This window comes from Gigantopelta aegis, chromosome 4 (assembly GCF_016097555.1).
Source record: "Gigantopelta aegis isolate Gae_Host chromosome 4, Gae_host_genome, whole genome shotgun sequence".
In the NCBI taxonomy this organism is placed as follows: domain Eukaryota; kingdom Metazoa; phylum Mollusca; class Gastropoda; order Neomphalida; family Peltospiridae; genus Gigantopelta; species Gigantopelta aegis.
The window spans coordinates 53,807,569-53,827,464 of NC_054702.1; the positions used below are offsets into that span (position 1 = coordinate 53,807,569).

Consider the following 19,896-nt stretch of genomic DNA (forward strand, 5'->3'; position numbering starts at 1 on the left):
TACCATTGAGCAACAAGCTGTCTCACATCAAGCAAGCATTCTACCATTGAGCAACAAGCTGTCTCACACCACATGAACATTTTTACTACTGAGCTACCTATAACTGTACGATCCACCCAGTGTTACGCTGATACGTACCTTGTTTTCTCTTCTTGTCACTGTGAGCTGGGTCATCATCACAGGTTCTGCTCTGTGAAGTCCCACTGCCCAGTGAGTTGCTGCTGGTGATTCTCGAGGTAGTACTGGTGATCACATCACTAGGCGGGCCTTTAATAACCTCTGTTGTGACAGGACATATTGCTGCTCGAGTCGGCAGAGGTTTCTGTAACATAAGATAATGATATAAATAATGACATAGCTAAATCTTTAAATATTTAATAATTACAAAACCAGACTCAATTTAATAACTGTATCCAGTAAAAGATAAAGCTTACCTTTCTGTGCCATTTTCCCACTGAGATTTAAGACAGCAATACATTTAATTACTTCTTTTTAAAAAAAAGTATCATTCTGAAAGAAACTACACGACTGTATGACACCTCTTTTCCTTGTATTCAACATTACAGACTTGGTCTCATGCTTAAAAAACATTTAAAGTCTAGGATTAACTCTCTAGAGATTTTAACATCATGGCAATGTCATATACAAACTGCATGCATGTGACATACTGGTAATTAAAGATTTGAGTCTGGACTTCGTCTTTTAAGCATGGGCCCCAACTACTATTTCAGTGTTAATTAAGCTACATGAAGTTTACCTGATCAGGGATGCAAGTGGTCTGAGAGCTGGTGGACACCGGTCTGGATACTACATGTCTTTTTTTATAAGCGTGGGCCCCGACTACTATTTCAGTGTTAATTAATCTACATGAAGTTTACCTGATCAGGGATGCCAGTGGTCTGAGAGCTGGTGGACACCGGTCTGGATACTACATGTCTTTTTTTATAAGCGTGGGCCCCGACTACTATTTCAGTGTTAATTAATCTACATGAAGTTTACCTGATCAGGGATACCAGTGGTCTGAGAGCTGGTGGACACCGACCTGGATACCACATGTCTCTTCCTCTTGATACATGTGTCTGGCACAGGTGTGCAGTTCTTTGATAGGAGACACCTGTAATCAAATGAAACAACGTAATGTATATTGCATGTTGTTATGACAATTGTTTTTTAAATACTGTGCTGTTTTGCAACAGGTCTGAGGATAACAAATAAATACCAGAAAAAGTTTATGAAGCATGTTCTTTGCAATAAAGAAGAAAAACAGTACTTATAAAAAGTTATATATTTATCTCTCTTGGACTCTCTTTCTGCCTATATATCTGTTGTAAGAGTAAAAGAAAGACGATGTCAGTTTTAATTACGGTTACATGGCCAGTGCTTCTGCCAGAAAGAAATGTTTGGGTATGGCGCTATGGAAATGAATGCCACCAAAGTCAACAGGGGGTATGGGTGGCCTCCCCCAGAAAGAAAATGGGTTAAGTTTAGGGTTAGGGTTAAGAAAATAATACAGTAATGATAAGAGTAATTAATTTTGTCAAAAAGTTAACTTTAAAAAAATCTGCAAAACATTTGGGTATGGCGCCATATCCGTTTTACCCTCTGGCAGAAACCCTGGTGGCGTTGGGACATATGGTTAAGGACCACACAGATAATTGGAGAGGAAACCCACTGTTGCCACACAATGAGCTAATCTTTCCGATTAGCAGCAAGGGATCTTTTATATGCAGCATCCCACAGACAGGATAGTGAATACCACTGCCTTTGTTACACCAGTTGTGGAGCACTGGCTGGAACAAGAAATAACCTAATAGGCCCACCAACAGGGATCAAGCCTAGACAGACAGCACATCAAGTAAGTGCTGTACCACTGGGCAGACAGACAGACAGACAGACAGACAGACAGAACAGAACAGAAAAGGGGATGTTGAAATTCGAGATATTGCAAATATGCATTTCAAATTTTAAGAAAGCACCTTTATGGAAGAACATAAAAACATTTATACACAAACAAAATATTAGTGATAAGATTTGCACCGTCCAAATGACAGTATTTCTGATATATGTACTTACAGCACATCATTGATAAGATTTGCACCGTCCAAATGACAGTATTTCTGATATATGTACTTACAGCACATCATTGATAACATTTGCACCGTCCAAATGACAGTATTTCTGATATATGTACTTACAGCACATCATTGATAACATTTGCACCGTCCAAATGACAGTATTTCTGATATATGTACTTACAGCACATCATTGATAGTGAAGTTCTCCACCCCAAACACCTTCCCTAGAATGTCTTCCTTGCAGTACACAACCCTTGGGTCATTTGGGTCATACAGCTTTCTCGATCCAATGTAGTTCTTAAGAAAGTAGCATATCTAAAATGCAGATTTGTTTTAATTACAAAGTATTCTACATACCTTCACATTGCACATTGTCAATCGACATAAACATATTTACTGTATATCTTACCCTACATGAACAGGTACTTGTATATGTAATTTTAAAAAGAATTTTAAAACAAAAAGAAAAATATACAGGTACCGTATGCATTTTTGCAATATGTTATGACATGTTGCACCACCATTCCTCAATAGTCTAGTGCCATTGTGCCGTAATCAGCACCATTCGAAACAAGCTTTTTTTCAATAATTAATTCTAAATTTTTCTTATATATATATATATATATATATATATATATATATATATATATATATATATATATATATATATATATATATATATATATATATAAAAAACTTTAAAACAATTTATCATTAATAAAAAAATATATATCCCTGTTACATATTTTGCCATTCATTTATTAAAGCAAGCACACTGATTTTTATTTCAATTAATTTTTATTTTTGATTTTGGTCTTTAATATAAACAAAAAGTGTCCTGAAAATGATGAAAATGCCCAGAAAGTGTTTAGTCTACAATGCCTTGCCAAATTTCTTGGGAAAACACAATAGAAGATCCCACATTCAATTAATAATTGTTAAGCTTTTTATTACCCATATAGCTTAATTACATATGGCAGGTGGGGTGGAATTTAACTCAGTCAGTTGAGTGCTCACTTGAGGTGCTTGCATCGCAGAATCGAACCACCTCGGTGTATTCATTCAGCTGATTGGGTTTTTTCTCATTCCAACCAGTGCACCACAACTGGACAAAGGCTGTGGTATGTGCTTTCCTGTCTGTGGGAAAGTGCATATAAAAGATCCCTTGCTGCATTAGAAAACATGTAGCAGGTTTCCTCTGATGACTACAAGTCAGAATTATCAAATGTTTGACATCCAATAGCCAATGATTAATTAATCGATGTGCTCCAGTACAAAACAAACTTTTTTTTTTTTCCTTTGAGAATTGAAAATCTACGTGACCCATTTATCGGTTACGCAGAAATAAATCCAGGTAACCAATTTCCATTTTGTGTAACCCGTTATGTCAAAGTGGTGATCCAAATTTTGCGCAAAGGAAAAAAAGATTAAGCAAAATTAGATTCATGTGAGCAACACGCAAAATTTTCAGATGCCTGTATGATACACAATACAAAATATTATATTAAATAGTATATATGTATAAAGTATTTAATTGTTTACCTCCTTCCTCGTAAATACTTCGCCTCTTGCTCCAGCCTGTTTCAGAATGAACAGAAAGTCCTGCTTGGGTCTCACCTAATTAAATAAATGGCGAAAAATAGCATTTCATTAAAGACGGCAAACATTCTGAAAGATTACAATGAATGCAAACTATCGAAATAAATCTAAAATATAAATTATGTGCTAAAAACTGACATGCCAGACCTTGCCATGAAAACAAAATTGAGGGGAGTGATTAATTGCTCCCCATACTTAGATAATGGGGGAGCCATTTAAGATATTGCCATACATTGATACCATACAGATTCACATGCTAAGGGCAGCTAAACATTAATCTCCTTGAACTAGTCTCAGGGCCCGTGCTTATAAAACTTTTAGAGTCCAGACTCAATCTCTAATGAAAGAAAGAAAAAAGAAATGTTTTATTTAATGATGCACTCAACACATTTTATTTATGGTTATATGGTGTCAGATATATGGTTAAGGACCACACAGATATTGAGAGAGGAAACCCACTGTCACCACTTCATAAGCTACTCTTTTCGATTAGCAGCAAGGGATCTTTTATATGCATCATCCCTCAGACAGGGTAGTACATACCACGGCCTTTGATATACCAGTCATGGTGCACTGGCTGGAATGAGAAATAACCCAATGGGCCCACCGACGGGGATCGATCCCACACCAACTGCGCATCAAGCGAGCGCTGTACCACTGGGCTACATCCCCCCCCCCCCAAATCTCTAATGACGTCACATGCATAAATTTTGTATAGCGTTGTCATGACATTAGTGTTTCAGACTCTATTACAGTGTTGTGTCTAGATTCTAAAAGTGTTATAAGCACCAGGTCAGGTGAGTGATTGGAAGCAAGAGTGATAGTTCACCTTCAAGAACGAGGCCTGCTAGCTTTTGTTATATTTCTTGTTTTAAGTGTATAAATGTATGCTGATCTTTAACATTTCAATAAAATTAATTACCTAATTGTTGATGTTATGACCCAATGTGTGTATGATTTATTACTTAATGAACTACATGTGAATCTACATGTCTACCATACATAAAAATCAGTCAACTAATACAACCTTAAAACAAACTTAGCTACAAAAACAGTGTGTACAAAACACACACACACACACACACACACACACACACACACACACAAAAACAATCACATTTCTAAAAGCACAAAGAGACCACACAAAACTAATGGCTATGTCCTAATTAAAAAGACAATATTTCAAAATCATAGATGCCAGTAACCGGAAATTAATTTTCAATATAAAATGTTGAAGTCTGTTTTGTTGAAAAGACACCACTAGAGCACATTGATTATTTTCAATCAATTTGTATTTGTTTCAACTATTAAAATTTATTGATAAAATGTTAGTTTGTTTAATTGGTCAGTGTTTTATATGTATCATTCAGTAGCTTTTTTACAGTGTAGTACAGAAATGATGGTATATTATACATGTATATGTGTGTCTGAACCAACATAGGATATATCGATAAGCACATTGAAAATCTGTTCTAATCATGATGTCAGTATGGAAGTTTCTGATTTTTATAATAGAACAGTAATCTTTTTTTTAAACTGGTGTAAGAAAGGCTGTGGTATGTACTATCCTGTCTGTGGGATGGTGCATATAAAATATCCCTTGCTGCTAATTGAAAAGAGTAGCCCATGAAGTGACGACAGCGGGTTTCCTCTCTCAATATATGTGTGTGGTCCTTAACCATATGTCTGACGCCATATAACCCTAAGTAAAATGTGTTGAGTGCGTCGTTAAATAAAACATTTCCTTCCTTCCTGAAAGCTATACATGACAGTGAACCTGTATAAGCAAATGGATTTAAAAGACTGAGCAGAAGCTTCTCTGGGGTGTGACAACATAAAATAAACAGTCCATTGATGAAACTGGTGAGCCAGAACAGGTGTTTATTCAAGTCTGTGATATTTATTTATTCCATGAATACAAATACATTATTTGTACAAAAGCTCTTGATCCAGACAGTAAATATATCAGATGAAACAGGTTTCCATAATCTTAAGTACAGACTATGGTAGTACGAAATATACATGTATATAAGATCAATACGGATTGTTGCATTTTTAGAAAGCTTTCAAATTACTTTTGTAAATACATAAACTATGATCACAGACTTGGGTGCATAATGTTAAATATTGATTAACATAAACTATGATCACAGACTTGGGTGCATAATGTTAAATATTGATTAACATAAACTATGATCACAGACTTGGGTGCATAATGTTAAATATTGATTAATATATGTTTTAAGAAGTAAAAGGAATACACAATACAATGGTGAAAAAAAGAGGTTTGTTTAACCACACCACTAGAGCACATTCATTTATTAATCATCGGTTATTGGATGTCAAACAGTTGTTAATTTTGACATATTGTCTTTGAGAGGAAATCTGCAACATTTTTCCATTAGTAGCAAGGGATCTTTTATATGCACCATCCCACAGAAAGGACAGCACATACCACGGCCTTTGATATACCAGTGGTGGTGCACTAGCTGGAATAAGAAATAGCCCAACAGGCCCACTGATGTGAGTGCTTTACCACTGGGCTACATCCCGTCCCCAAATGGTGAGGCTGTTTCATTATATATTTGGTGTTTGACATTTCATTTCCATTAAAGTACTGTATACGATTGCATGTAAATAATTTAATAATTTTCAATTGTGTATATCACTGCATGCCAATGTGTACAGTATCACACCATAGAATCTTGTTAAATGTGCAAAGCAGTCATAAACACTGTATAAATACAAAGTCAAAAATGCTAAAATTAATTTTTTGCCCAGTTAGCAATTGATTTTTCATTGGGTTTGTAGCACATCATGTTTGAGCTTGGAATGAAACAAACACAGAAGCAACTGGGTACAGCCTAAAGTAAATTGCGTATCAGTAGTTATGTACAATGTACACAAAATTAGTGTTATCAACAAATTGAATTTAAAATACAAAACTGATTAAAAATAAACACATAATTAATTAAGAGATACATGTGTAGTTGAGTATATATATATATAGGAAATATGTATAATTCCTGAAAATTTCTGAAAATATGTGTAATGTCTGATTCACTCAGGAAATACGTGTAATTCCCAAAAATTCCAGGAATTATACATATTTCCTGAAATCTGATGGTGAAAATTATATATATTTCCTGAAAGCATTCTCTTGGGCCATGAAGAATAAACCAATAGTAATCAAAGAGCAGTATTTCACGTAAAGTAGCAATTTGTTAAAAAAACAAAAACAAGAGAGAATACTTCTTCATCTTGTGGGAGAAGGCTTATTAATTACTTCAAACATACATAAGGATTAGTGGTGACAAATCCTGAGACGGCTTCCTCATTAACGTTGTGCGAAAGAGATTAGTAATCAAAACACTTGAGGGTGGAAATGGATATACCAAAGGGCAAACAGTTAAAAATAATATTCTAATATATATATATAGTGTTTTCCCTAGCTTGTTTTAGCATGGTGCAGCACCATGCCTCAATCAGCGTCATGCTGCCCTGAGATTAAACAAGCCTTTTTCAATAATTAATTCTAAAACTGACTTTATAAAACACCCAAAAAGGTATTATTAACAGGGGACAATATTTCAAAATCTAAGGAAACCGGAAGTCAGTTGACATGAGTTTTACTTAGGTAACCGATTGTTCGGTTATGTGAATATAGTTCTCATAACCGATGAGTTAGGCCTACCTAACACTTGAACTACAGTTCTGTGCTACATTGGTGGTTGAAATGTATTTAAAAACAAACTGATTTTTACTTTGATTACTGATATATGGTACTTTTAATTTCAGAATGTAATTGCTCACCACGTAACCGATTGGCGGTTCTCATGATTTTAAAGTTGCGTAACCAACACGCGAACAGAACAACGGTTCTCGTGAAATATTGTGCCCTGTATTAATGAATGAAGTATGCCTTTTATATATTTTGCCATTCATTTATTAAAGCAAAGAAGTAACTTACATTAATGTTTATTTCAATTAATTTTTGTATATTTTTAATGAAAAACAAGTGCCCCAAAAATGGTGAAAATGCCTTGCCTAATTTCTAGGGAAATCACTAATATATATATATATATATATATATATATACACACATACATACATACATATATATGTATATATATATATATGTGTGTATGTGTGTGTATATGTACATATGTATATATGTACATATGTATATATGTACATATGTATATATGTACATATGTATACTCTTCAAAAGAAGAAACGCAAAACCACATTGTCGTAACATTTGGAGAATTGATTTAATTATTGAATGGTGAGTCCGATAATTACCAAATGTTGCAGGATTGTTCACAATTCACTCTAGTCCATTGTGAGTAAGTGATAGGACACACCACCAAGGTCAAGGTCATCTGGAGTCAATACCGGGTGTGGCCTCCGCGTGTGTTGACAACTGCCTGGCACCGCCTGCCCATTGAAGCAACCAGAGTACGGATGACGTCCCTGGGGGATGGTGGCCCACTCGGCCTGCAAGGCTGCTGCCAGCTCGGGCAGGGTCTGGGGCTGTGGTTGTCGCTGTCGGAGGCGTCGGTCCAACTCGTCCCATAGATGCTCAATTGGGTTCAAATCCGGTGATATCGATGGCCAAGGAAGGACATTAATGTTGTTGTTCTGTAGGAAAGCCGTTGTGAGACGTGCTGTGTGAGGCCTGGCGTTGTCATGTTGGAACACTGCGTTGGCGTTGGCCATAACTGGAACGATGTGTGGCCGGAGGATCTGGTCAATGTAGCCCTGTGCATTCAGGTTGCCCTGCACGTGGACCAGGTCAGTTCTGCCAGTGTGTGAGATGGCTGCCCACACCATGACACTACCCCCGCCGAATCTGTCCACTTCCTGCATGCAGTTTGCCGCATAACGTTCACCACGACGCCTATACACGCGACATATTCCATCATGACGTCGGAGCAGAAATCGGGACTCGTCACTGAACCACACCTGTCTCCATCGCAGTTGAGGCCATTGTCGATGAATCTGGCACCACTGCAGTCGGAGTCGACGGTGTTGTGGTGTTAAGATAACACCTCGAACTGGACGTATGGCACGAATTCCTACCTCACGTAGGTGGTTCCGTACGGTCTGGTCGGATATCCTGCGCAAACCTGGTATTGCTGCGGCTGTGGAGGTGGCAGTAGTCAATCGTTCCCGAAGGTGGCGTACCCGGATGTAGCGGTCCTGCCCGGGGGTAGTGACCCGTGGTCGACCGGATCTAGGGAGGTCACGTGTTGATCCATGTTGCTGGTAACGGTCCCACAGTCTGGAGAGATGGTGCTTGGGGACACATGGAATGCCCTGGCAACGGCCGTTCTGGATTCGCCTGCGTCTAGTCGGCCGATGGCATTGTTTCTCTGCGGTTCACTGAGACGTGGCATGTCCTGGATTGTCAACTGTCGGCCAGATACAGAGGCCAGGCAAGCGAACACCCTGCACTTTTATACTGTCGGTGTTCATGTTGCACGTGCAGACAACGCACGTGCAGTGGTGACATGGTTTGCACGTGGCTGCGTTTTTGCGAATATTCACATTTTGGAACTTTATTGTACAGTAGCTGCGTTTTATCGAATGTAACCGTGGGAATGTGTTTGGGACATGCAATGACCGTATATTCACAAAGCATGAACCGGTAGGAAACATAAAATCGGAGTTATAACCCATTTGTACCCTTTTGCGTTTCTTTTTTTGAAGAGTATATGTACATATGTACATATGTACCTACACACACATGTATAATAAAACTGAATGCTCCATATTATTAAAAACCAGAATTAATGTAGCGAGCCTCAATCTACAGTTCTAATGTAAACAAATACTGTGTTATTATGGCTCAGCAGATTTGCACACTACAGATCTATATAGCCTGGTCGGACTTGCAAATACATGCAATACATACATGTATATATATATATATACATTGCATTGTTCAGTGCTAGTTAATTGATCAAGAACTAACAGGAATACTTTGCATGGGCATTTACAGTGAATAATTTAGGTACCATTACAAATGCATTTATAATCTTCACAGTTGCTTGGTTAACTATGTATTTAATTGATTGAATACAACAATATTTAGACTAAATTGTAATATGCATGTAACTAATAGTCATATTACACTTAAAATAAGTGCACCGATTTATTAATAATCGGCTATAGGATATCAGAACATTTGGCAATTCTGACATGTAGTCTTAGATGAGACTTATAAATTAAGTTAAAGTTTGTTTTGTTTAACAACACCACTAGAGCATATTGATATATTAATCTCGGCTACTGGATGTCAAACATTTGGTAATTCTGACATGTAGTCTTCAGAGAAAACTCACACATTTTTCCATTAGCAAGAAGGGATTTTTTTATAAGCCTTTTCTCAGACAGGACAGTACGTACCATGACCGTTGATGTACCAGTCTTGGGACGCTGGTTTAAACAAGAAAATTAATGTTTATAGATGTAACACATGTAAGATAGATGAGAAAACAGCAAATCAAAACAATCTTACTGTTTTGTTTCTACACTATATACACATGTATGTAGTATAATAATTATACACAAACTCATATCTGTACCTTAATTTTGTAGTAACCTATTCTCACGGTAATTACACTTATACACTTATATAAAATATTCAGATACACTTTATGCAGTCTATATTATATGTTTATTTTAAGAATATTAAAAAGAAAGAAAATTGGCTTCACCAAAGACCCATCCACCCCTACCCATTCAGCGTACATTAATTTTGTAGTAAGCTATTTACAACTAATTCTAGCAAAGTAGTGTATATGTAGTCAATATAACTTTATCTGCAGAGTGGCAGATATTAGAAAGTATAATAGCTTCACTCAAATTATATAGCCATTTAAGGTACATTACCTGTAATTTTGTAGTAGCCCATTGATTGGCAATATTTCTAGTCAATTGAAAATTTAATAACAACTACTGTTTAATGTTTTAAAATTGTGTAGTGATCTTTGAAATTTGCGTAGCAAAGGGATTGTTACAAAGTGCCCTTTTTAGGCAGCTGGTTGCTTAATACATGTCAGTTTATACTATATTTATTGATTTGAGAGAATAAAAATGTGGCCTCTTAACACAGGTGGCTTTTTAAAACAGGTCACTGCTATACCAGGTTTCACTATAGTCCATTTACAACCTATATATCTTCATTGTGTGACTTTGCAAGGTCATTAGAATTTTTTTTTTTTTAATATACAAGTTATGCAATATATATATATACCATAGTCACTATAATTTTATTTCTGGAGTGGTGTCGCTAGTACTTATAAATATTAGGAAACAAAATGCTTCCACCCACAACACCCACTCCTGCCCATCCCTAGTGATTATTTCTGGAACTGTCTTACGGGTGGGTGGAAAGATCGGAAATTCAACATCAAAGATTACCAGTGTTAATAAAATATTTTTTGAATTAATTATTTACAAACCACTGTCCATGGTATACGCATAGAATTCTGTTGGATAAGGATATCACATGTTCCGTCAAACAAAAATAATGTTTACATAAATACGAGTTCCAGTATTATTGTGTGAAAAGAAAAAAACATGTATTGAGCCTTCAAACAGGCATGGGCAAATCAGCAGACAATCAAAACACAAATAATCACGCACAATAATAGATCTGAGATAATCCACCAATATCTGTACAATCAATAACACACAAACTAGTTTATTCAAGTCACGGAGCGTCTCGCAAACCATGTCTCATTGTTAAACAAACAACCCCAGTACACAAATACAGGCGATTATAGACTATGCCCCTAACATTTTTTTTTTTTTGTCTTTGAACCAACAACTCAGTACACAAATACAGACAATCTATGCCCCCATTTTTTTTCTTTAAACAAACAATCCAGTACATGAATATATATCCTCAATGTTTTTGTGTTTTTGTAAACAAACAATCCAATATATAAAATATTATAAACTATGCCCCCAACTGGGTTTTGCTTTAAAGCAATGTCCCAGTACAAGTTTATACTATGCCCCGACTTTTTTTCATTAAACCTTCAACCCAATCCAAGACTAAAACACAAAACCAATTTAAAAAAAAAAAACCCTCTCTAAATCATGTTTTAGATTGTGCTACCCAAAATTTTAATTTTGTTTTAAAAAAAAAAAAAAAAAAAAATCTAAACCCTGATCTTTTGAACTATGGTTAAACACAAGTGTTTAAAACAATGATGGCCCACCCCCCTCTACTGTATGTTGGGTGGTGTCTGCCACTGGTATAGTTTGGTCTGTACATGTTCCAGTACTGTTGCATAAGCCAGACATGGTCTCACGCTTATCTTGTATCGAGGGCCACCAAGTCCAACATGTTCAATATTAATGGACATGATCGGAACAGGCAAAAACTTGCAGATGGCAGGAAAAATAACATTGTTGGCAAAGCGTTGAACAGATGCCAAGATATACTGATTTAAGCACTGTTTGGAAAAGGAATCCAGTAATAAATTAATAACTCTCTTGGTCAATGACCGACTCTATACTTACCTTAATACAAATAAGTTTTAGCTGGGAATATACATATAATATATACCGGTATATACATTTTTTTTTGTTATTCACCTTCACATACAAAGTACATGAACAAGGCTCAATAGAGACAAATCTACTACACAGTGATTCGGTTGTATATCATTCTAATATCTCATTCTAAGATGGTTTTATGACTATGAAATAATGGTGCTATTACTTCTCTTTTCATACAATGTGTTGGTGTAAGTTAGTATATAGGTACATGTACATGCATGCATGTAGACAAAATGCACAAACATACAACACCAAGTTTATAAACCTAAATGTTTTAGATTCAGCAAAATATGAGCACATTTAAATAATATAAGAATACTAAAAACGTGACCTCTTAAGACAGGTGTATTATTTGTGTATACATATAAAAAATAATTCTAGATGTTAACAGTAAAATGTTTTTAGTAAAACATGTAAGTGACCAAAAACAATTTTGTGTATACAGTGTATGTATACATGTACTTCACATGGCAATATCAGTTGTATCACTTATTTTAACATGACATTTAAAAAAAAAAAAAAATTCAATCATAAAAAAGACACAAGCAGCACAAAATGTAGATCCAGAAGCACAATTATATTAACAATACAAAATATATTAACTAATGTTAGACCCTGTAAAAACCATACGGCAATTGTTTTTTTCTTTCGTTCAAGATAAAAAAATATAAATAAAGAACAAAAATTTAAAGATGGAACTTTTAAAGTTCAGCTGATCAATATGTCAACTTAAACTCTACCTCCCCCCACCCCAAAATATTAACAATACTACAGTGACACATAATACCAAACAACATGCATCTTACCACCATTTAGCACTGCAGTTAAGTTCATTCTCCAAGTTTGGCTTGTCCTTTAATCATGGGCCATGGAAATAAGACCTTTGCCCCGTGTGGCACTTCAAACACCACTAGCTGCTAACTAGTGCATTATTTGCATATGTATGAGTAATTATTCAAAAATAAATTTTATTATCAGCCTGAATGAAAAATGCTTGTTACAGATACTGCACATTGTTAAAGTCAAAAAGTAAATGGTACTTTTCTAATAAATCTGCACTTAATTAATTCTTGTACCATATTTTTAAGTACAGATCTGAGATTTCTTCAAGTGGTTGCAGGATGGGTGGGTGTTTGTGGATGGATGGATGGATAGATATATGGACAAATAGATAACATTCATAGACAGCTATGGACAGAATGGACAGAGATGGACTGGTGAGCAGTGGGTGATGGGGTTTTGGTTGGTTGGATGGATGGATGGATGGATGGATGGATGGATGGATGGATGGACATACAGACAGATGATTGATTGATTGGATGCATAGATTAATGGATGGATGGATGGACGGTTAAAGTCTGTTTTGTTCAACAACACCACTGGAGCACATTGATTAATTAATCATCGACTATTGGATATCAAACATTTTGTAATTCTGACTTGTAGTCATCAGAGAAAACCAGCTATATTTTTCCTAATGCAGCAAGGGATCTTTTATATGCACTTTCCCACAGACAGGAAAGCACATATCACGGCCTTTGACCAGTTGTGGTGCACTGGTTGAAACGAGAAAAAACCCACACAAGTGACACAAGCACCTCCAGAGAGCACTCAACTGACTAAGCGAAATCCCACCCCTGGTTGGATGGTGGGTTACTGGGTTGGATGGATGGATGGATGGATGGATGGATGGATGGATGGATGCTTGGGGGGATGGGAGCTTGGATGGATGGTTGGATGGATGTGTGGCTGGCTGGCTGGCTGGCTGGCTGGCTGGCTGGATGCTTGGATGGATGGATGGATGGATGGATGGATGGATGGATGGATGGATGCATGCATGGATGGATGGATGGATGGATGGATGGATGGATGGATGGATGGATGGATGGATGGATGGATGGATGGATGGATGGATGGATCAAAGGATGGATGGATGGATGGACAGACAGATGAATGAATGAATGAACGGGTGGATGAATGAATGGGTGGATGGGAGCTTGGATGGATGGATGGATGGACAGATAGATGGATGGATGAATGAATGGGTGGATGAATGAATGGGTGGATGGGAGCTTGGATGGATGGATGGGTGGATGGACAAATAGATAGATGGATGAATGAATGGGTGGATGAATGGATGGATGAATGGATAGATGAATGGATGGATGAATCGATGGGCAGATGTCTCGATAGATGGGTTGGTTGGAAACAGATTCAACAACTGATATTAAAATATATACAAACATGTACATCATGTCATAAATTGCAAAACGATTATCATTGTCATATCTCTGATCGATGCCACGGATACTTATAGGCGAATCAACACGACAAAATCAATATCATTAGCCTCCCATCATCACCGACAAAACACAAACATATTTCTCATTTAGTCGCATTGGTAGCTGGATCGGTGCCAAATGTCTTCTCTCAGTTTCCAATCACGAACTGGCTGCTATATCAGCTGTTCCGCGGCATCAATATCAGCGGAACAATGCCGGTGTCTCCTGCCACAATGCCGGTGCATGCAGGAACAAGTCCAAAACCACTCATTACTCGCATAGCTACGGCATAACACATTACCCTTCTTTCTAATAATAATCCAATACATTACTGGTATTAATAGCATAGATTGCACTGTGTCAGAGTAATGGCAAATACATGTCTACAGAAGAATTTTTCTCACAGGAATATTCATTTTACAGAAAGATATACACACTACTAAGTGACACTGAAACATTCCATTATTTTAAATCAACATTACCTACATGTATTAATTTTACAGAAAGATGTACACAGTACTAAGTGACACTGAAACATTCCGTAATTTTAAATCAACATTACCTATTAATTTTACAGAAAGATATACACACTACTAAGTGACACTGAAACATTCCATAATTTTAAATCAACATTACCTATTAATTTTACAGAAAGATATACACACTACTAAATGACACTGAAACATTCCATAATTTTAAATCAACATTACCTATTAATTTTACAGAAAGATATACACACTACTAAGTGACACTGAAACATTCCGTAATTTTAAATCAACATTACCTATTAATTTTACAGAAAGATATATACAGTACTAAGTGACAATGAAACATTCTATAATTAACTGTAAATAAAATGTGTTGAGTGTGTCGTTAAATAAAACATTTCCTTCCTTCCATTCTATAATTTTAAATCAACATTACCTATTAAAATTAATAACTAGACCTCTTGGATGTCTTTAACAATATGATGATGGTTCAAACAGGGTTTGAATTTTACCACGGTAATGATGGCAAGTGCCGTGGGTGCCTTCCTTAATTTCCATTGTGCCCCAAAAATGCTGTGGTACCCCACATGGTTTGCTACTGATCCCTTCCCATTCATTTCATGTTGTATTTATAAGAAATAGCCAAAGTATCATTGGTAATTTGATAAAAGGTATCTGCATCAAAAAAATATATATATTCCATAGACTATAGAAACCAAGGCACCAGATTGAAATAATTTTTGTCTAAGAAAATGTTATAGGTTAGTGCACTCAACACATTTTATTTACTGTTATATGGCGTCAGACATATGGTTAAAGCCATCAGTCTACAGGCTGGTAGGTACTGGGTTCGGATCCCAGTCGAGGCATGGGGTTTTTAATCCTGAGTGAGTGCTCCGCAAGGCTCAATGGGTAGGTGTAAACCACTTGCACCGACCAGTGATCCATAACTGGTTCAACAAAGGCCATGGTTTGTGCTATCCTGCCTGTGGGAAGCACAAATAAAAGATCCCTTGCTGCCTGTCGTAAAAAGGTAGCCTATGTGGCGACAGTGGGTTTCCTCTCAAAATCTGTGTGGTCCTTAACCATATGTCTGATGCCATATAACCGTAAATAAAATGTGTTGAGTGCGTCGTTAAATAAAACATTTCTTTCTTTACATATGGTTAAGGACCACACAGATAATTTTGTTATTAAACCAAAAGCAACACCTGCAGTAACTCCCAAAAATTGAAATTTGAATCCTATACAAACAATGAGTGTTCTGTAACATCCCAGCACACCTTTTAGTACCAGCATGTTTGACACATAGTATAGAGAATGAGAGAAAAAACCCTGCTTCTGCCACATGGACTGACAGCAGTGGATCTTTTATATCATATGATAGCCTCTGACATCTAGTTGTGAACTCATTCAGTAGGGGGAGTGGGGTGTAGCTCAAGTGGTAACGTGTTCGCCTGTGAAGCGGTCGGTCATCGGATCAATCCTTTTCACTGAGTAGACCCATTTGCAGTTTGGGCTATTTTCTGTTCCAACCAGTGGTCCACAACTGGTTCATCAAAGGCCATGGTATGTTCTGTCCTGTATGTGGGAAAGTGCATATAAAAGATCCCGAGCTGCTTATTGGAAAGAGTAGCCTATGCGGTGGCAGCAGGTTACCTCTAAAGAAATATGTCAGAATGACCATATGTTTGATGTCCAATAGCCGATGATAAGATAAAAATCAATGTGCTCTAGAGGCGTCGTTAAATAAAACAAACTTTACTTTTTTTATTCAGTAGGGCACTCACCACAGGAGCTTGGGTCGTAGGATCAAATCTCCTCGGCAAACCTATTGGGTTTCCCTCCCATCCCAACCAGTTCCCTACCACTTGTATATCAACGGCTGTGGTATGTACCTTTCTGTCCGTGGGAAAGTGTATATATAAAAGATCCCTTGCGGCAATGGGAAAATGTGTTAGAATTACCATTTTTATGTTTGACATCCAATAGTTGATGACAAATTATTCAATGTTCTCTAGTGGCACTGTTAACCATTGAAACAAACTGTAACTTGGTTGGAACGGAAACTAATCCAATGAGACCACAGAATAGAATCAATCAGGTGACACAATGCATTTCAGGCAGAAGTTCTACAACTGAGCTTATGTACATCCCATTACAGTAATTCAAATGATGCAGGAGGGTGGGGGGAGTGGGACGTAGTCCAGTGGTAAAGCGTTCGCTTGATGCGCGGTCGGTCTAAGATCGATCCCCGTCTGTGGACCCATTGGGCTATTTCTCGTTCCAACCAGTGCTCCACAACTGGTGTAACAAAGGCCATGGTATGTACTATCCTGTCTGTGGGATGGTGCATATAAAAGATCCCTTGCTGCTAATTGAAAAAGAGTAGCCCATGAAGTGGTAACAGCGTATTTCCTCTCTCATTATCTGTGTGGTCCTTAACTATATGTCTGACGGCATATAACCGTAAATAAAATATGTTGAGTGTGTCATTAAATAAAACATTTCCTTCCTTCCTTCCTTCAAATGATGCATATGCCCACACTGTGTCAGTGTCTATATATGCGTGGACATATTTTGTTAGGCAAAGTTTCATACCACTAAAAACTGTATGCCATCAATCACTTCTGTCAGTGATATGGCTTGGGTGGATTTCTCATGAAAGAATAAAAACAGGGCCAGTTTTGGGGGTAGCACTAAAATTCAGTATTCTGGAACAATCACAACGCATAAACAAATGCCAAAGAAAATGCACAAAATGCTTCCTGATAATCAACTTTACAGATTCCAGCTTAAATTTTTATTGCTTTCCATTTCCCAAAATTAAGTTCAAGCCTTGTATACCACTTTTTCATGGGCTATACCTTATGGCTCACATTTGAATGCATTTTGTTTTAACCAATTTTCAGATATGTAGAATATTTCCTTGAAAATTATTACAATGTGACCCGCTCTGGCGAAATCAGTCACATGTCGCAGTTGCTTATTTTGTGTAATGTGGCAATTAGTGAAAAAATACACTACCTGGTGAAATCAGTCACATGTAGCAGTTGCTTATTTTGTGTAATGTGGCAATTAGTGAAAAAATACACTACCTGGTGAAAATTGCGATTTTGACACAAAACAGTACCTACATGTTTAAGTTATCATTTCAAACTACCCTTGTTTAATTTAATAACTTATAAATACTTTTTATTAAGATTTTTAGTTTGGGTTATTATATAGAGAGTTGAAACAATGGTCCAAATTAAGCCGTTCTTTGTTCTTTTTCCCCACTTTGAATCACGGTAGCTGTTTGGTGAATAGCTTCATATTTGGTATCAAATTGCACCAAAATAATTCCTCTACAACATCCTTTCAGTGACGTATTGGTATAACCTATATGTAAGCCAATAGGAATCGAAAAATGACCATACACAAACCTTTTTGTTACTAGGCAGAGACATCTTAGCTAATTGATATATAGTCAGACCTCGTTACGACGACCTTCGTTACTACGAATTTTACACCATCCGACCACAAATTGTCGGGAACGAACGTACACCAATGTTATTCTGTTCATTACACCGGAAAATTAGGAACAAATGTGCACCTAACGTCTAAAAACACTTCTTTACAACGACATTAAATAATCACAGATGAAGATGTACGTTGGCAGTACACACAGCCATTTGGCATCCTTGATCTTGTCGCGAGCAGACAGTCACATGATGTCTGAGTTACAGGTGTCGGCTAACTCCATAGACGTGTATTGTTTTTTTAACATAAGCCTTTCATCATTCAATTAAAGGATTAACTTCAAACAATCAAGTCTACTAGTTTTATGACATTTTGTAAACGAAGTAGGTACATTAGATTGACTGTGAATGCGCTTGGATTAATAATAATATAATAATTTATTTAATGATGGTCTGTGATCCATCCCCACCGGTGGATCCATTGGGCTATTTCTCATTCCAGCCAGTGCACCACGACTGGTATATTAAATGCTTTGGTATGTGTTATCCTGTCTATAGAATGGTGCATATAAATGATCACTTGCTACTATTGACACCCAATAACCGATGATTAATAAATCGATATAATAACAATTTCGATATAAGGACAAAGTGACCCAGGGACGAACGTGGTCGTTGTAACGAGGTCTGACTGTACAGCCTTTGATTGGTTAATGACAAGGTCACTGTGGCTTTCTGGGTAATCGTGGTTCATCGAAGGAAAGGAAGAAAAAACCGATTGCTATGCCTACATTTTTTGTTTGCAGAGCAATTTTTAAATGTGAATTTATGTAACATTCCAATTGGTTCTTTTACTTTTTGATGATCTTAAAGTGAGTTTAAAAAAATGCACTTCTTGCAAGAGCCTTCATTGAGTTGATCAATCTAAATTTTAAATGGAGCCAATTCAGTTAATGAGTGGACAAATGTAATTTCCGATTATTCCTGGGATGTGGACGATCACAATGACGGGGACGGAATTGGAAACCCAAAATTCGTTCCTGATTGACCCAGGATGTGACTTAAAGGAAATGATGTTATTTACTTCATGTAAAAAAAATTATAATAATAATAAAAAAATAAAACCAACCCATACACCCCCTTCCAAAAATTATTTCTGTAATGAGAATGTTAAAACTATTTAAAATTTACAATAATAATGGTTTCTCGCTGTATATTGTGTTTGACTTATTATTTTAGAAATTTACTGTCTACTGTATTTTCCTACTTAATTTATAATGTGGAGCTTATATAGCTCATAATTTTGCAAAATGATTTTCACTAAACATTTTTTTGGGGGGAAGGGGGGGGGGGGGGGCGGGAGCCCAGTGATTGCCCAGTGATAAAGCACTCGCTATGATGCACAGTCGGA

The 19,896-nt window shown here is 36.7% G+C and overlaps 1 protein-coding gene across 2 annotated transcripts in view; it reads right to left on the reverse strand.

Moving 5' to 3' along the window:
* The window catches only part of LOC121370753 (E3 ubiquitin-protein ligase Mdm2-like), a 46,574-nt gene that overhangs the window by 15,199 nt on the left and 11,479 nt on the right, over positions 1-19,896 (reverse strand). For both annotated transcript variants that reach the window (XM_041496195.1, XM_041496193.1), the window contains exons 4-7: positions 3,618-3,692; positions 2,257-2,390; positions 1,000-1,114; positions 139-322 (exon numbers count right to left, since the gene is read on the reverse strand). In XM_041496195.1, coding sequence (XP_041352129.1) covers positions 139-322; positions 1,000-1,114; positions 2,257-2,390; positions 3,618-3,692 — 508 coding nt within the window. The remainder of the gene's footprint in view (positions 1-138; positions 323-999; positions 1,115-2,256; positions 2,391-3,617; positions 3,693-19,896) is intronic.